Genomic DNA, 17407 nt, shown 5'->3' with positions numbered 1-17407 from the left:
TAAGCTTCTGCACGCCTGCTTCCAGCACCAACAGGGTCACTCCGCACGACCCTGTGACTGCACTTCCACCAGCTCGCCCCGGGGAGGCGCTCTCCCGCCCTCGGCGTGAGGACGTCAATCCGTCCCCTCCCCACTCCCAATCTCTTTCCCGGTTGGCAGGGAGAGAGGGCGCGTGACGAGGCACGACCGTGGCCCCGCCCCCTCCGTCCCCGCTCCCTCTCTCCCTCCCCGTCCCCTCCCTCCCTCCCCCTTCCCCCCTCCTCCCTCCCTCTCCCCTTGTCAGCCCGGACTCTCCCTCCCGGCGGTTGTTGTTCCGCGGCGGCAGTGGCAGGAGCAGCAGCGGCGGCGGCGGCGGCGGTAGCAGCTCCCTTCCCTCCGCCGAGGAGCCGGCTGGGCCTGGCGGGGCTTCCCCCCCCGCCGGCCCCCGCCTCGCCTCGGGCCCGTCAGCGGCGATGGAGCTGGAGGTGCCGGACGAGGCGGAGAGAGCCGAGGCGGGGGCCGTCCCTCTGGAGGCGGGATGGACTTTGGAGAGCGGGGCGGCGGCGCCCTCGGCGACAGGTAACGGTCTCTGGCTCCTGGCCCCCCGCCCCCCTCAGCCTGCCCGCCCTTACGGTGCCGGTCTCCCTCTTAAGGGCCCCCTCCAGTTCTCCCCAGTGGTGCGGGCCGCCCCCTCCAGCTTATGCTGCCGGCCGCCCCCTGGCGCCCCCCCCGCCCTGTTGGTGCCGGCCTCTCCTTCGCTCCCCCCCCTCCCTGTTGGTGCCGGCCGCCCCCTCGCTTTTCCCCCCCCCCATAATATCTGCTTCGATGGAACCGCCCTTGGGTCGCGAAAGCCCGTGACCCGAGCCTGCGATTCTTCTGGCCGGCGGGGAGCCGTGGGGAATGCCCATTTCTCTGCGTTGCTGGTGGGGGTGGGCAGGAAAAAGGGAGATTCCGGTCTCTTTTTCCCCCACCCGCGGCTCGATCGAAGTGACCGAGGCATCACCCCGTGACTTCCCCTCCCTCCCGGCGGAACCGCCCTCCCCAGAGTGGACGCCCCGGGGGGTGGGGGTTGTTCCTCCCTGTCCTCAGCCTTCCCTTCCCTAGTCCCTGACTCCAGATCTGCCCCCTGGGCTCCTGACATCTCCGAGATCCAAGGGGAGAGGGGGGAGGGAGGAGGAGGTAGAGAAGGAGCAGGCGCGGAGCTAGGAACCTTGCAGGTCATTGAGTCCAGCCTCCTGCCGCGGGCCCCTTTGGACCCAGGCGCATAAAAGGATGGAAGGCAGGAGGCTTGTGTGCCAGATCCTTCCCTGCGTCTCTGAGCTATTTTCTCCCGTAAAATGGGGCTCAGAGTACTTGCATTCCCTATCACAGACAGGGCTCGTAGGAGAAAAGTGCTTTGTGAACCAGAAAAGCAGGGCCAGTTGTTAGCCCTTGGGGGCCTCAGTTTTCTCGTCTGTAAAATGAAGGTGGTGGGGAGGAGAATCCTTTGTAGGGCTAAGGTGGTGAAATTGAGGGTTAGGTGGGGAATTCCTATCTCCTAGTACAGCTCCAATGCACCCCAGGCTTACTGTGAGGGATGCAGCTGTTATCAGGAGACTGAGACTGTCCTATTTATCCATCCCTTCCATCTTTGCTATGTTGACTGGGTGATGAGTGAAGGTTCAATTCTTCCTCAAGGGAAAATAGGCAGGATTTTTGCACAGTGTTTTTCTTCCTGATGAAATGGCTCAGGATTTGTGGAAGTTCCACTCTGAACAACCTCTCTCTCTCCAGAGGTAGTGACTCTCAAAATAGGGCCATCTTATTTTCTCAAATAGTAATTAGCCAATGAGGTTGGACTGTTATGTATGTAGAGAAAGGACTCCTAAGAGATGAGCAGTCGCATTTCTTCCAGTGTTCACTCCATTGAAATGTTTACTTCGAAAATGAATTCATTTAATAGTTATGTGACATTTCATTGTGGTGAAGTGGAAATAATACCGGAATTGAACTTGAAATTGAAATTGAAGTTGTATTTCCTTGCCGAGCTTGGTTGTGCTAGCTGTAATGTGGAATTGCCGCTTACCCAAGTCGTTTTGCTTTGTAAATATTAAAAGAGCAATGAAGAAATGTAAATTGTTATTATTAAAATGTAAAAAAAAAAATTAAAAAAGTACAGTTCATAAGGGTCCCCGCACATGACCTTCCTTCCTTGCTAGTTTCATGTGGGCACCAATCAGGTTATAAAGCACTGAGCAAGGTCCTTTCTTTTCCAACCTTCATCTTCCACCTGTAATTCCCTCTTTGGCTAATCTTCACAAAGCCAGAAAAGCATGAGGCTTGCCAGGACTCGAGAAACTTCTTGTTGTTTAACATTTTATCTCAGAAGTTCACTGGGGCCTCTGATTGGAAGACTGATAAGATTAAGTACAAGCTCTGACTGTTGGGAAACCTGAAATTAGATAGGCCTGGACCCAAAGATTACATGAACACACTAAAATTGAGTTGAATGGGCTGAGTCACAGTTCAGAAGCCTCTTATTGTTCCCTGGGCCTGTCCTGGGAAGGAGCTTTCTCTGAGGAGATGATGTTTCTCAGAGTTATGGTCCTGTGTGATTGGAGGATTGTTCAAGCTGATGGATTTGGGGAGGGAGGGGGAATGATACTCAAAATTGTTGGTAGATTTAAAGGCTTTCATGACGAAAATGTCTAGCGCCAAGTGGTTTCCAGGACCACTTAAGGACTAGCACTGTGGTCAGTAGAGTTCTTTTTTTCTTCTTCCCCTTTCCTTCCCCCTTCTTCGGTGCCCCCTTAACATACAAACTGATAACTTCGAAATGTTTTGATCCTTAGGAAAAACCACTAACTAGATTAAATAATTAGATCAGTTTCACTAAAACTCCCAAATCTCTTGCAAAACTCAAAAGGGGCTTAGGAAATTATCCAGTGTACCCCTCACTGAACAAACCCAAGCCGAAGTAAGGGGGAGTGATATATTTGCATAAAGTCACAGCAAATAAGCAGAACTGATGGGACTAGAACTTGCCTCCTGATCAGGTGACCTTTCCATTACACCAGAATGCCTTTTTAGAGATTATTTCATCCATTCAGAAAGAGTCAGGAAAGCAGGGTTTGAATCTTCTATCGAACCTTGTGACTTTAGACAGATGATTTAAGCTTCCTGAGCTTCAGTTTCTTCATTTATAAAATGGGCTTTATAATACTTAAATATCTGGCCTTAACTGTACTTTTGAGAGGAGAGCACCTTGTATACATTGTAATGTTATCTATGTAATGTATGCATATTGTAAATGTATTAAGGCAGAAGGCTTAAGTTTTTGGGAAATGCTATTTTTTGAAATTTACTTAGGACTGGTTTTCTTGCTCTCAGTCTCCATTAGGATAAGAGAGTATCCAAGTCAAATACTAGCTCTCCCGATCTCCTGTTTGGGAGCAGCCTGACCTGAATTTCAAACCACCACCAGCTGTTTCTTAGTCCTGTACCTTGCCAAGTGCTGATAGCTGCTTGTTCTAAACGGCAGAGCTTGCTCAGTCCACAGGTACTGTCCCCATCCCTTACAGAAAATAAAGGGGGGGAGGGGGGGACAACAGGAAATGGTCATATGAAATAGCTTCCTGAGTGCTGGTGCATGCTCCTAGAGGCCTGTTGTCTCCATGCTTCAGCGATTGCAAACTTTCTGAGACATGACCACTTGATTTGGACTTCAGACCACTCTTGTGTCTGTTCATGTCTTGTAATGTTTTCTTGTCTACTCATGTCCTCTGCCTCTCTTTGGACATTGGCTCCCTCATTTATAAAGTGGATGGGTAAATGATCTCTAAGCCCTTTCTAGCCCTAATATTTAGTGATTCTCTGCTTTTAGTATGTCTCCCTGTTTATGGCTTCTAGTCTTTATTTACTCTATAATACTCAGATGAATTAAACTCCTTTTTATCTTGCCCTGATTTGACCTCCCATACCTCATAGCTTGTACTGACAGTTACTCTTTCATCAGGTTGTTGAAAAAGTGACTGCCCAGCCTCCCCCTCTCTTGCATCTTGTTCAGCCAGTTTCTGATTATTTTTTGACTCAGGGATTCATTGAAGTAAATGCCAGAAAAGATAGTTACAGAGTAGAATTATTGAATCATAGCTTGTCCAAGCTGGTAGAGTCCTTAGAAGTCATCTAGCCAGTGTCCTTCATTTTACTAATATGGGAATTTAAAACCCAAAAGAAGTTACTTTCTCCTGCTCTCAAGAACATTCAGAAACTTAATGGCAGAGTCAAAACAGCAACTCAAATTTCTTGACTCCCAGATTTAGGCTTATTCCTGTACACTCCACTGCTTGATTTATTGCTTATACTAATGTCTTAAATTTAGTTAATACTAAGCTTTGGTTTTATTTTTAATAGCTTTTGGTAAGGAGACTTTATAAAGTGAGCAAGACTAGACTTTATATATGTTTTTGAATATCTATGACTTTGGTCAAATAACTTCTCCTATGTCTGCCTCACTTTTCCTCAGCTGTTAAGGGGGAGTAATAATAATAGCACCTACCTCATTTGTGAGTACCAAATGAGATGTTTGTAAAGCACTTAGCATAATGCCTGGTATACATTAGGTGCTTAATGAACACTTGTTACCTTTTAATTAATAATAATAGTTGACATTAATATGGTAATTCAGGTTTTTACAGAGTGTTTTGCACAATTATAATGATTCCACCTTAGAACAATTACTTACACAAGATTATAGTAAAGCTAGCATTGGACTTGCAGTCAGAAAGACCTGAGCAATAATCCTGACACTTAGCTCTTGTGACCTTGAGCATGTCCAAAACCCTATTTTCCTCATCTGTAAAAAAGATAGCACAACTCACAAGGTCATTTTGATGATTAAATGAGATGATTGATGCAGAATACTTGGCAAAACTTAAAAGTGGCATAGATATAATTTATTCTTATCAATTCTTGTTTTATAGATGAGGAAACAAAGGTTCAATTTGTTGAATTATGCTCTTTTAATTTGTACCATTTATCTATGTGATATCCTAATAAATGATAAGCTTCATGGGGACAGGTGCTATATACTAGTAATCTTTATATTTCTATAGTGAATTGTACATAGTAGGTATATCTTTAGTTCATTTTTAAAAATTATGAATAGGAGTGTGTGATAAAGCAACTCCTTTGTAGGTTTAGGTAAAAATGATTTTTATTATCCTGTGTACATTTATGATGAATAACCAAGGGCTCACTAGTATTTAGCATTGAATTTTAGGTTTATTTCCCTTGCCAGGGTTAGGATTGACTGTACCACTCAACTCTGCTTTAAAGCAAAGCACTGTGCTGAGGAAGCTATGAAGGGCCCAATTTTTGCTTTCAAGAATCTTATACTTTAGAGCAAGACCGTTTATAATTTTTATCTTGTGATTCAGGCCAGTTCCAATGATCCAGTGATCTTGAGAATTGTGGGAAATGAGTGTGAATCACAACAAAGCATTTTCACTCTTTTTGTTGTTGTTTGCTCACATTTTATTTTCTCTCATTTTTTTCCCATTTTGATTTGATTTTTCTTGTGCAGCAAGATAATTGCATAAATATGTATGCATATATTGGATTTAACATATATTTTTACCATATTCATATGTTGGATTATTTGACATTTAGGGGAGGATGGAGGGGGGGATTGGAATTGGAATACAAGGTTTTGCAAGGGTTATTGTTGAAAAATTATCCATCCATTTTTTTTTTCCCCCTGAGGCTGGGGTTAAGTGACTCGCCCAGGGTCACACAGCTAATAAGTGTTAAGTGTCTGAGACTTGAACTGGCTCCTCTTGAATTCAGGGCTGGTGCTCTATCCACTGCGCCGCCTAGCTGGCCCCATGTATATGTTTTGAAAATAAAAAGCTTTAATAAAAAAATTGTCTTGTTAGTCTTCACTCTTGTAAGATAGCTGCAATTTTATCCCCATCTTATAGATGAAGATACTGAGGGTGATAAAGGTTAAGTGACTTGCCCAGAATCACACAACTAGTGAGGCAGATTTTGAACTCAGGTCTTCTCGACTCCATGTCAAAATGATAATTTATGTAGAATTTATAGCTATAAGAAAATTTAGCAATTATTTAGTTTAGCCTTTTCATATAACAGAGAAGAAAATGAAGGCCCAAGGAAAGTAAATTACCTTTACTTTAGTAGCAGGACCAAGTTCATCATTCTTTCCATAGGTACAACATGTGATTAATGCTATGTAAATAACTGGTAAAGTGCAGAATGTCATAGGAATATAAGAGGATTCTGGGAAAAGAAAGCTTATCTTCAGGAATCGGGAAAGGTTTCATGGAGGTGACATCACCTGAATTTAGTTTAATTCAGATATTCATTAAACATCTAAGACTAAAGCCAGTGGTTTAATAGCTAAGACAGCTCACTTTTAGAAGCAGGAGGACTTGGGTTCAAGTGCCATCTCTTGACACCTATAGGATATAAGATTCTGGGCTGGTTACTTAATCTCTCTGTCCCAGGTAGCTCTTTATTACTACAAATTGAAAAGCAAGTGTCTTTCAGCTTGAATCAGAAAAAATTTCCTCATCATCTGAAGCTCCCTATTCCAATGAAATTAGATCCAGTGTTTCCCACTTCCACTCTCCAGTGCAAGACACTGTGGTAGGCTCTGAAGATACAAAGAACAGAAACAAAATTAAACAAACCCATAAAATAAAATTGTAGGTATCCCTTCCACATTACATTGATAAGTATAAGAGCCACCCACTTCTTTCCTTCCTCTCCCCTGAGCTCTGGCAATCCAAAAAATCCTCATAAATATTTTTTTTTCTCCTCCCTTCTTTGGGAGAAATCTGATTCTTTTTTCTCTTTCTTTTATGTGATGATTATAGTACCTTGTTGTAAAATTTGGGTTGATATTCTGTAATACTATTCATGTATTTTATGCATTTCTTAGTTTCTAAATTTTGTGCTGTCTGTGGCTTCTGCAAAACTTCCCAAAATTTCCCATTTAATTTAAGCTGGTATATCGTTATATTGAAACCTCAATGAGACAAGTCATGATGTGGAAAGCATAACTGTAAAGTTATGTCAGGGAAGTAAGAATGTTAATAATTACAAAGGAGGATCAGAAAAGGCCTCATAGAGGAAATTGCACTGAGTTGTGCTTGAAGGAAGCTAAGGGATAGAGGAATAGGGATGAGTGAGTGAATTTCACTCATAGAAGACCATTAATGAAAAAGTTTGAAAAAGGAAGTGGAATGTCAAGAGCAGGCCTGCTATTGAGAAGTACATTTGGGTTGGAAGCCTATGTGAAAGGGAAGTTGGAAAGCTGTGGCAAACAGATTGAAGCTTGATTGTGGAGAACTTTGAATGCCAATCAGCTAATCAATAATTATTTATTGCCAGAAAAAGAAATTTGCATTTTATTCATCAAGTAGTGAAGGACTATTGCAAGTTTTAAAGAAGTGAAATGATTAGAAACTAGTAGAATTATCTAGGTAGCCTTTGCAGAGTGACTTTGGAGATTTGAGAGTCAGAAGGTGGGAGACAAATTAGGGTGCTATTAATATAGCCCAAGCAATAGGCAACCCAAGAGGGCCCAATGTAAAAATATATGCCCATCAGCCCTCTTTGTGGTGGCCAGAAACTGGAAACTATGGGGATGCCCATCAATTGGAGATTGGCTGAATAAATTGTGGTATATGAATATTATGGAATATTATTGTTGTAAGAAATGACCAACAGGATGATTTCAGAAAGGCCTGGAGAGACGTACATGAACTGATGCTGAGCGAAATGAGCAGGACCAGGAGATCATTATATACTTCAACAACAATACTGTATGATGATCAATTCTGATGGACGTGGCCTTCTTCAACAATGAGATGAACCAAATCAGTTCTAATAGAGCAGTAATGAACTGAACCAGCTACACCCAACGAAAGAACTCTAGCAGATGATTATGAACCACTACATAGAATTTTCAATCCCTCTAATTTTGCCCACCTGCATTTTGGATTTCCTTCACAGGCTAATTGTACACTATTTCAAAGTCCGATTCTTTTTGTTCAGCAAAACAACTGTTTGGCCATGTATACATGTATTGTATTTAATTTATATTCTAACATATTTAACATGTATTTGGTCCATCTGCAGGGGGTGGGGGGGAGAAGGAAGGGAAAAATTGGAACAAAAGGTTTAGCAATTGTCAATGTTGTAAAATTACCCATGCATATATCTGGTAAATAAAAACTATTAAAATATATATGCCCATGTATTTATGCATATGTGTATATATATGTAAGAATTCAACACAAATAGTTTGAGAATCTGTGCTTTAAATTTGATACTTCAAGTAAATTGATATAGTGTGATTATTTTTTAAACTAGCACTTAAATATAAGACCAAGAGTCAACCCTCAATTGAGGGGACATGAAGGAAGTTTTCAAGACTATTAACTGCCAACTATTAGCAGCCCTAGGAAAAATTACTCCAAATTATTTATAAGAAAAAGGGAAATCAAAACAACTCTCAGATTTAACCTAATATCTAGCAAAATTCACACAAAAAATGGAAACAGTCATTATTTTGGGGGATTAGAAAAGATAGCATTTTCCTCACTGTTGTTGGGGCTGTGAATTGACCCAATCATTTTGGAAGGCAGTTGGAAGTATGTTTATAAAGTGACTAAAACATTCCTTTTCTTTGACCCAGAGATCCCACAGTAAGGAGCTTAGGGCCCATATATGCCATAAATTCATAGCAGTACATTTTTATTATCATAAAGAAATGGAGGGACAGAAACCTATCAACTGAAGAATGGCTAAACAAATTATAATACATTAATATTATTACACTGTTAAAAAATGTTAAGAATACAGGGAACATGAAAGGTCTTCTATGAACTGATGGAGTGAAGTAAGCAGGAACAGGAAAACAGTATACACAATGGCTACAGCAATGCACTATACATACCATACACTATACATATCACACTTAATGGATCCTTTGGTTAGTTTTATATAAGTGCTTCTCTATTATCCAGGCCCTTTTCTTGGCTCTCTCTATTAGAGAAGGAGAGAGAACATTTGTAGAGGAGGGTCATGGAAAAATAAAAGATAACATGACTTTTATTTTAAGGATGCAGGACCTAAATTGGGATGATAGTATTTATAGACATATCTAATTGGTAACTATTTGTAGCTCAGAGAAATAATTACACAAATTTTAGGCCTAGATAATAATAATAATGGAAACATAGGGTTTTATAGGTTTACACATTAGTTATTCCATTTGATCCTCACAGTAGTCATGTGAGGTAGTTATTGGACTTTTTGCAGTTCTAGAAACTGGTTCAAAGAGAGATGAAGTAAGTGACTTACTAGTCCATTGTCACAGCCAAATCTTGAACCCCAGTCTACTTAATTCAAACCACATGCTTTTCATCCCATACCTCCGTTGTATACTGTTGGTTAGTGTTCCAAATGGGGGAAAAAACATTGCCTTCTAATATCTCATTTTAAAACAGGGAATTTGGGTTTATTAATTTAACAAACATTTATTAAAAATCTACTATAGTAGTTAGTCATAAGTGTTAGGCACTGGAGGAACTACAAAGTTTAAATAAGATATGGTCCCTTTTATATAAATCTGGCAGTCTATTAGGGGAATAAACCGAGGTGCAAATAACTATTGTATATATACACAGACATATATATATATATATATATATATATATATATATATATATATATATATATATATATATATATATATATAGTGTAAGTTCATAAGAGAATTGTGAAACAAGTGCTTTGAGATTTAGAGGGAACTATTATATCCGAGTCCTTACATTTGGTACCTTAAAGAAGCAATTATTTATATAGTTTAAAAATACTGAACTAGGATTTAGGACAATCTAGGGTTCTTGTCCCAACTATGCCAAAAACTCATGTGGCTATGGCCAGATCATTTCATCCTTCTATCTCACTTTCTCCTAGAGGTAGTGTGATGTGGAAAATGTACTCTACTGCCAGTGAGCAGACCAAAATTCATGTCGCAATTCTTCTACTTATTAAACTCTTGACAACTTGGCTCCTTCTCACCTGTCCCATTTTTTGCATAGCTTCTGGTCAATGGTAGGGTCACTAATCACTGTGATCCAGTGACACTGGGCTCCTTTAAGTTGCTGGCACAAGGCACTTCATCTCCCAAATCTGAGGTTTTCCTTGACTGTCTTTTATGCTTGGAAATCTTTCCTTCCCTATCTATGCCCATCCCCTTCCTTCAATGTATTAAGCACTGGAGAAACTACAAAATTTAAATAAGATATGGTCCCTTCTTATATAAACTTTCTTTAGGAAGCCTTCCTTAAACTTAAGAGACTTCCCTCTGAAATTATACCCACCCCCATCCTGGTTATAATTGACAAACATGTATAGAGTTGTAAGCATATTGTCTCCCACATAGATGTGAACTCCTAGAGAGTAGGTCCTTTTTTTTTCTTTCTTTGTATATCCAGCACAATGTACCAGGGTACATACCTGACATTTGCTAAATGTTAGTTGACTTAACAAGTGGCTAATATTGGAAACTATATGGCATAAAATCTTGGACAGGGGAGACAGAACTCGAGTTTGAATTTTGCTTTAGATAAACACACACACACACACACACACACACACACACACACACACACACACATAAACTATATAGCCCAGAGCAAGTCACTTAACTTTTCAGTGCTTTAGTTTCCTCATCTATTAAATAGGAATAATAATAATTTTCTTCCAGGGTTTTTGTGAGAATCAAATGAATTAACATATGTAAAACACTTTTCAAACATTAAGGCTATATATTAAGGCTAGTTATTGTTTAAGTGAACTTTTATTCCTCATCTTTCTCCCTTAATTCCTTTATCTCTGAAAAGGAAATCATGATTCTAGCATTGCTTCTCTCATAGAGGTATTGTGTTAACGTGGTTTGTGAACCCTCTGGCAAAAGCAATTCTAGCACCAATCAGCCTGTTTACCTTATCAAGGCAGTTAAGTGAAAACCTGGTAGAAGGTCTATAGCATTACGTCTTCTAAAGGGTTATTCTGATATGTACCAAGATAAGATAGAGCAAAGATATAAATAGGAGAAGGAAAAAACCTTTCAGATTTAGGTCATCAGAGCTACTCAGGGTCATTGTAGCCAGAAGCTGGTACAATCTGCTCCAGCTGATAACATCACATGAATAGGCATGGCAGGTATAAACTGAGGCTGGAACTTATTGGATTTGTTCTTGGCCTACCAAATTTACCCACCTGTAGGGAAGCCATAGCAGAAATGTTTCAGATAAGATGGAGCTCTAACTTCAAAATTGTTCTCTTCCACAATTGTTTGTGAAGTGTTTTAAATATGGGACTCTTCAGAGAAAACTATAGACTCAGGCTCTGCCTTTTAGGAACCTATAACTCATATCATAATTGTTTTCAGTTGGAAGAATGTCAGAACAGGAAGGTAGCTTAGAACACAGAATGTCAGTGATGGAAGGGACCTTAGAATCATAGAATAATAAAGTGCTAAAAGATCAGATGAGGGAGAAAACATAAGCTGGGAATGAGAAATGGCAGATCAAGGAAGGTTATATATTAGCTTTGGGCTGAGGCCTTGAAAAAATGGATAGAAGTCAGGAGATTAAGATGATAAGGAGATACAGAAAATAAAGCAAAGATAGAGGAGGGGGAAATTACTGACCAGTGGTGGTTGAAATGATGGAACACGACTTCATTAAGCCTGTACAAGTTAGTTATGGCACAGAAGCTAGAACCCAGATCTCTTGGTTCTTTCTCAGTTCAGTACCCCTTCTGTTGTGTGATTGAGTTGCAGGAAATATGGGCTGCTCTTGATTGTTGTGATTGTCTTAAATAGCAATACGTACATGGTTGGCTCTTTAAGCATTTTCATGACTATTTTCTCATTTGATCCTTATATCAACCTTCTAAGATGGGAGTAGTCCTGTGGAAAGAGTCCTGGGCTTGGAGGTAGTTGACAGCCCCTGCTAAAGTTAGCTACATAAAAGTTAGGCAAATTACTATGCCTCTTTGAATCTTTGCTTGTATGTAAAGGAAGATAATTATATTTGTACTACCTGCTATAAGGCTGATAGGAAGAAAGCATTTGTAAAATCTTTTTAATGTTCTAGGTATAGGTAGGCATGTCCATTGGATAGATGTGTAAACAGCTTCAGAGAGGGGGAACAACTTGCTTAATGTTACTCAACTACTCAGTGGCTGAATCAAATCCAGATTCCAGCTTTCCTGCATTTGTAAATTGAGATTGATGAAAGCTATGGTAATAGTAATAATAATTATAGCTCACATTTGTGTAGCATTTGGGGTTTGCAAAACACTTTACATAAATTCTCGTATAATCTTCACAACTCTATGCAATTGATGCTATCACCATTTTACAGATGAAGAAACTGAGACTTGGAGAAGTTAGTGACTTGGCCAAGGTCATCCAGCTATTAAATGCCAGAGACAGAATTAAATTAAAAATTTTAAGGACTCATTCTTTCTCAATGGTCATGTCATACTGCATCCTCTCACACATAGCTGGGCAATAAGCTATTGTGGCAAAGCTGACAAAATTTGTGAGGATAAAGTTTTACAAAGGTGAATGTTGCAAACTATCTTTGCATGTATTTGGGAAAATAAGATATTATTAATTTTTTAAAAATGAAAAAAACAAAAATTTATTGTGAGGATCAAATAATTTTAGGTTAGTCCTTCCCTTTTTCTTCCCCATTCACTTTCCTTCTTGTGCATACTTCAAAGTACTTCTAGTACTAGGACTCTGAAAATATGGTTTGCATGATTGTACTTGTTTGTAATAGGTTTTGTTACCTTTTCAGTGAGGGGAGGGGAAGGTGAAAAAGCTTGAAACTAGAAATAAAATTGAATTTTAGAGGAAAAAAAAAAGTAGAAGGACCCTTAAAGTTCATTTAGTCCAACTCCCTTAGGTAACTGATGAGTGAGAAATGAAGGAACTTGTCCAAAGTAACATAGAGGACGGTAGAAAAGTCAAGGTTCAGACCTAGGTTCTCTGATTCCAGTTGTTCTTTCCACTCTGGCTCTTGGCTTAATGTTCTTTTTTCTGATCCCCAGGTGAGAGTTAGTGCTTGGAAATGTTGCCACCTTAGCTGCTCAGAGTCATCTCCCTCTCCACAAAGCTGGTAAACTACTTGTTTAGGGGCAGAGATGGCTATCAGCACACTGTACCATCCCACTTTGTTTTAACCATAAAACATCCTGAATTGGTCATTCATCTAATTTAATAAATTAAGGAAGTACTTCTTTACAAAAAAAAGTTGAAGAGGTGCAATTATTTTCTCCCTCCTTTATTCTCAGAATAACTTGTCTGGCTCTCCTCTGCATTTCTCAAATTCTGTCTTGTGCCACCTTTATTTCTGTCTATGTCTTGGCCTCCCATTAGATTAAAAACTACTTGAGGAGTTTCATCTTTGGGTTCATAGGGCTGAATGCAGGGCATGCCTTTAGTAGGTTTGGGGTGGGAGGGTCATAAAACAGGAATTCTGACTTCTGTGATGTAGGAGACTCTTTCCACCAGGGCAGATTGTTTATTGATTCCTTACAACTTAACAGTCTGTTGCATGGGGCAATAAGAAGTGCTTGTCCAGAATTAAACAACCTATACCTAGTATAGTATATATACTATACTATACAAACAACTAAACTACATATGTTATTTAGAGTCTTTTGACTCTAAATCAAGAGCATGTTTTGTTCTTCCTTTTATAAATCTAATATTTTGGGGGGTTTTTATATTCTACTGCTCTGTCTTCACCTGATAGGTACAACATTTGCAATGTCTGACATTATACCTACCATACTTGGCACTGGGGGAAATAGAAGTATGAATGTCAGTAGTCCCTACCCTTGAGGAATTCATAGTGTGGGTAATAAGGCTTGTGCTCAGAGAAATAGGCACTACAGATATTCTCTTTTAAAAATAGTACAGTTATCTCAAGAGTATTAGAGATCACTTCCATTTGGGAGGATCAGAGAAGGTTTCCTGCAAGAATCTCAATGACTATGTAGAATGTATACAGGAGAAAATCATTCTAGGTTTAAGGGATAATTTAAGCAAAGCTTTGGAGGTATATCTTCTGGGGAGCAACAACTCTAGCTTGGCTAGAGTGTATTGTAAGTAAGGGGAAATGGCATGAGATTAAACTGTATAGGTAGGGAGTTATAAGGTTTTGGAGGCCCTTGAATGCCAGGATAAGGATTTAATGCTTTGTTTGAAAAACAAGAAGGAGCTGGATCTTGAGCAAAGGAATGACACACATGAACAAATCTGTGCATAGTTATCTCTTCCTGAAGTTTAGATATATGTCTAGTTTCAACAAATATAATTTACTGGGACACAAGTATCATAATTAAAAATAAAATATCATTCTTCACTCCCCCCACCAGTATTTTAATAACATAAATCAGTGTGTCTGCTTGAGACTGAGTATCTAGACACTTGACTTGAGAGGAGGGTTAAGGGACCTTGATTACAATTAACTTCACCACTGTGATTGCTGTGATTATAAGTGAAGTGTGGTAACTGATGAGAAATAACTTAATGAAGGTTTCTGGGAATATTCCCAGGGCTACCAATCTCTATAGTTCATATGATATCCCTCCATTTTAAAATAAAAACATATATTTTCATGGCCACTTTGACCAAAATAGCACAACTTTCGACTTTCTTTATGGGATCAGATATTGGAAAAACTGAGAAGGAAGATAATTTTATTCATTCTGGAGAAAGAAATCCTAATTCAGAAAGGTGCATTTGCCAGAGCTATTAGGAGATGCCAAGTGCCTTGCCAGGGCTGGCTCACCCACTGGCCTTTTAAAGAAACACTCTGCAGAAGTTTGCTTCTGAATTCAGCTTAGAAATGCTGCCTTTATAGGTCTTACAGGTGCTAGAGGATGGGGAGGGAAGGGGAAGGAGACAAAGGCCTGCCTACGTCTGTGCTCTGATGAAGACTAGCTTAGAAGGAGAAATAATAGAAACATGGTAGCTTTTTGCTTTTCTTTTCTGCTAGATAGACTTTTCAGCTAGGATAAATGACTGCTGCAGTCTTTTGCAGGGGTGCATATGGTCTGGCAAATGGCTCGAGAGACATCAAAACAAAGATGTTTGAAGAACATACAGAGCCTAAATGGAGTTTTGTGAGTTACAAAGCAGTGTCTTTTCATCTGTAGAAGATTCTTATGGCTCTTTGTTATCAATGCTTTTAGAAATGACCATATAACAAATATTGGTGAAGGGTCTACTATGTACTGGGCATCAGTGCCAGTTCTTTTTCTTAGGAAACTTATGTTCTACTAGTTGGTGAAGCTTTCTAATGAAGCCAGGATCACAGATAGAATTGTACTCTTCCACCTCTTCCCTGTTACCCCCCCCCAAAAAAAAAAAAAGCTAGTTAACTTTTGACAGCATTTTGTTGTGCATTTTCAAGCCTTTCAGTTCAGGAAGCTACCTCATAAATTTGTGTTACTAAATAAAACTCAGCATTTCTATTGGAGAAAAAAAGACATTTTTTTTTCTGTCCAGTTGGTGTTGAATTAGGGGAAAAAAAAACACAAAAAAGCTTTTATAAACATATACACATACACATAAATACATGCACATACATAGACCTCATTTGTGGGAAAGATCTTGATTTCTTTAGGAAACCATTTTATTGTACTGTTGGTATGCTGTCCAAGAGCTCATGATCTGATTTCATTTTTCCATCCTTAGTGCCTAATACATTACTGTATACATTGTATATGCTTCATACATTTTAGCATTAAATTAATTCAGCAGACTGAAAGTAACTGCTAATTCTGCCAGATTGAGATTATGATGTCATTTCTCCAAATAAGGGGTGGAAAATATGCATCAACCTCCATAAAGTGAGAAGCAGAGTTTGATACAATGGAAGAAGAAAAAAACATCCTGATAAGTAGGGCTGTTCAAATGGGCTGGAATGGGCTCTGCCTGAGAAAGGCAATGAGTTTATTCTCCTTGGTTGACTGCTTCAGGGGAATACTGTGTAAAGGGGATTCCTGCACAGGTCTGGATTGAAGTAAAGACTTTGGTGATCCTTTTCTGACTCTATAGCTCTAATCCTGGCCAAAAGAACTATTAGTCAACATTAATAATTGTCTCCTTGGCCTGTTGCCCAGCAGGTACCCATCTCCCAGTGGATATCCAGAAGGGTCAATTGAAGTTGCTGATGAAGACATATCAGAACAATTGAAGATCAATTAAATGATGCTTGCTGTCTCAGAATCTAGTTCCAAAAGATTGTCAGAAATTAAATACATCTGGGCGGAAAATTGGGCCAAGAAACTTAGCACATTGGTCTTAAAACAGCTTGTGATCTTCAGAGAGGGACTTGTAGTGCTGAATGTTCCTGCAGATACTATAAGAACTTCTAACTCGGTGTGCCTGGAAGATTTCAAGAGATGCATTGCCACTATTCAAGTCCTAGATGGAGGGGAGATTGGCTGGCTGGTTGTTTGGCTTGGAATGAGTTCCAAGTTCAAGCATGATAGAATCTTGCTCACAAGTGACTCAGACTGGGCAAGGGAGAAAAGATATACTTACTCTTTGTTAAGCACCTACATTATGCTAGGAATTGAAAATTATATAAAGATAGATGAGACATAAGGTTATAGAATCTTAGTGAAAGAGACCTCAGAAATCATCAGTACCACCCTTATGCCTGACAAATGCTTAGAAAACCTGGGGGCAAGGATAAGCTCTGAGACTTAATAGGTTTGTCATATAAAATAACTCACACTTATATGGTGCCATGTGGCTTATAAAACTACTTCCTCACAAAAACCTGTGAGATAAGTAGATCAGGTATGCGCCCAATTTTATAAATGAAGAAATTACATCTTGGTGAGCAGTAAAATGAGCACTTTTGCATGGTAGACAATGTCAAAGCCAAGACTTGAACTCTGCCTTGGTTTCCTCATCTGTCAAATATAATTATGCTTTCTGCCCCACTGTGCTGTTGGGAAGCAAGCATTTGTAAATTATAAAGGGTTATAGAAATGGCAATAATGATAGTGAACATTTATATAGCACTTACTGTGCTAAGCACTTTATTATCCCATTTAATCCTCACAACAAGCTTAGGAGTTAGATGCTATTATTATCTTCACTCTACAATTGAGGTAACTGAGGCAGAGAGTGATTAAGTGATTTGCCCAGAGTATTATGAAAAAATGCTCTAAATTCCAGCTTCTTAAACTGTGGCTCCCAAGCTCACACGGAGTTTTTCAGTGGGGAATGGGGCAGAAAATTTTTGATTTATTATCAGCAAAGATTTGATTTGTATACCTATTTCATATACCTAAAGACATAAAAATTTCT

At 39.5% G+C, this 17407-nt stretch overlaps 1 protein-coding gene across 9 annotated transcripts in view; it reads left to right on the top strand.

The window, feature by feature from the left end:
* Nucleotides 1-282: 282 nt before the first annotated feature.
* The window catches only part of PIP5K1C (phosphatidylinositol-4-phosphate 5-kinase type 1 gamma), a 124802-nt gene continuing 107677 nt past the window's right edge, over nt 283-17407 (top strand). For 3 of the 9 annotated variants that reach the window (XR_012488690.1, XM_074307589.1, XM_074307599.1), the window contains exon 1: nt 284-558. Coding sequence is in view for 8 of the 9 variants with exons in the window: in XM_074307589.1 (XP_074163690.1) it covers nt 453-558 (106 nt within the window). In the remaining variant the exon portion in view is untranslated. Of the gene's footprint in view, nt 559-17407 lie in introns of all 9 variants that reach the window. The other 6 variants (XM_074307610.1, XM_074307620.1, XM_074307638.1 and 3 more) reach the window with 4 other exon arrangements.

The sequence above is a fragment of the Sminthopsis crassicaudata genome, chromosome 1, assembly GCF_048593235.1.
Source record: "Sminthopsis crassicaudata isolate SCR6 chromosome 1, ASM4859323v1, whole genome shotgun sequence".
Classification (NCBI taxonomy): domain Eukaryota; kingdom Metazoa; phylum Chordata; class Mammalia; order Dasyuromorphia; family Dasyuridae; genus Sminthopsis; species Sminthopsis crassicaudata.
This window is presented reverse-complemented; position numbering and strand designations above follow the sequence as displayed.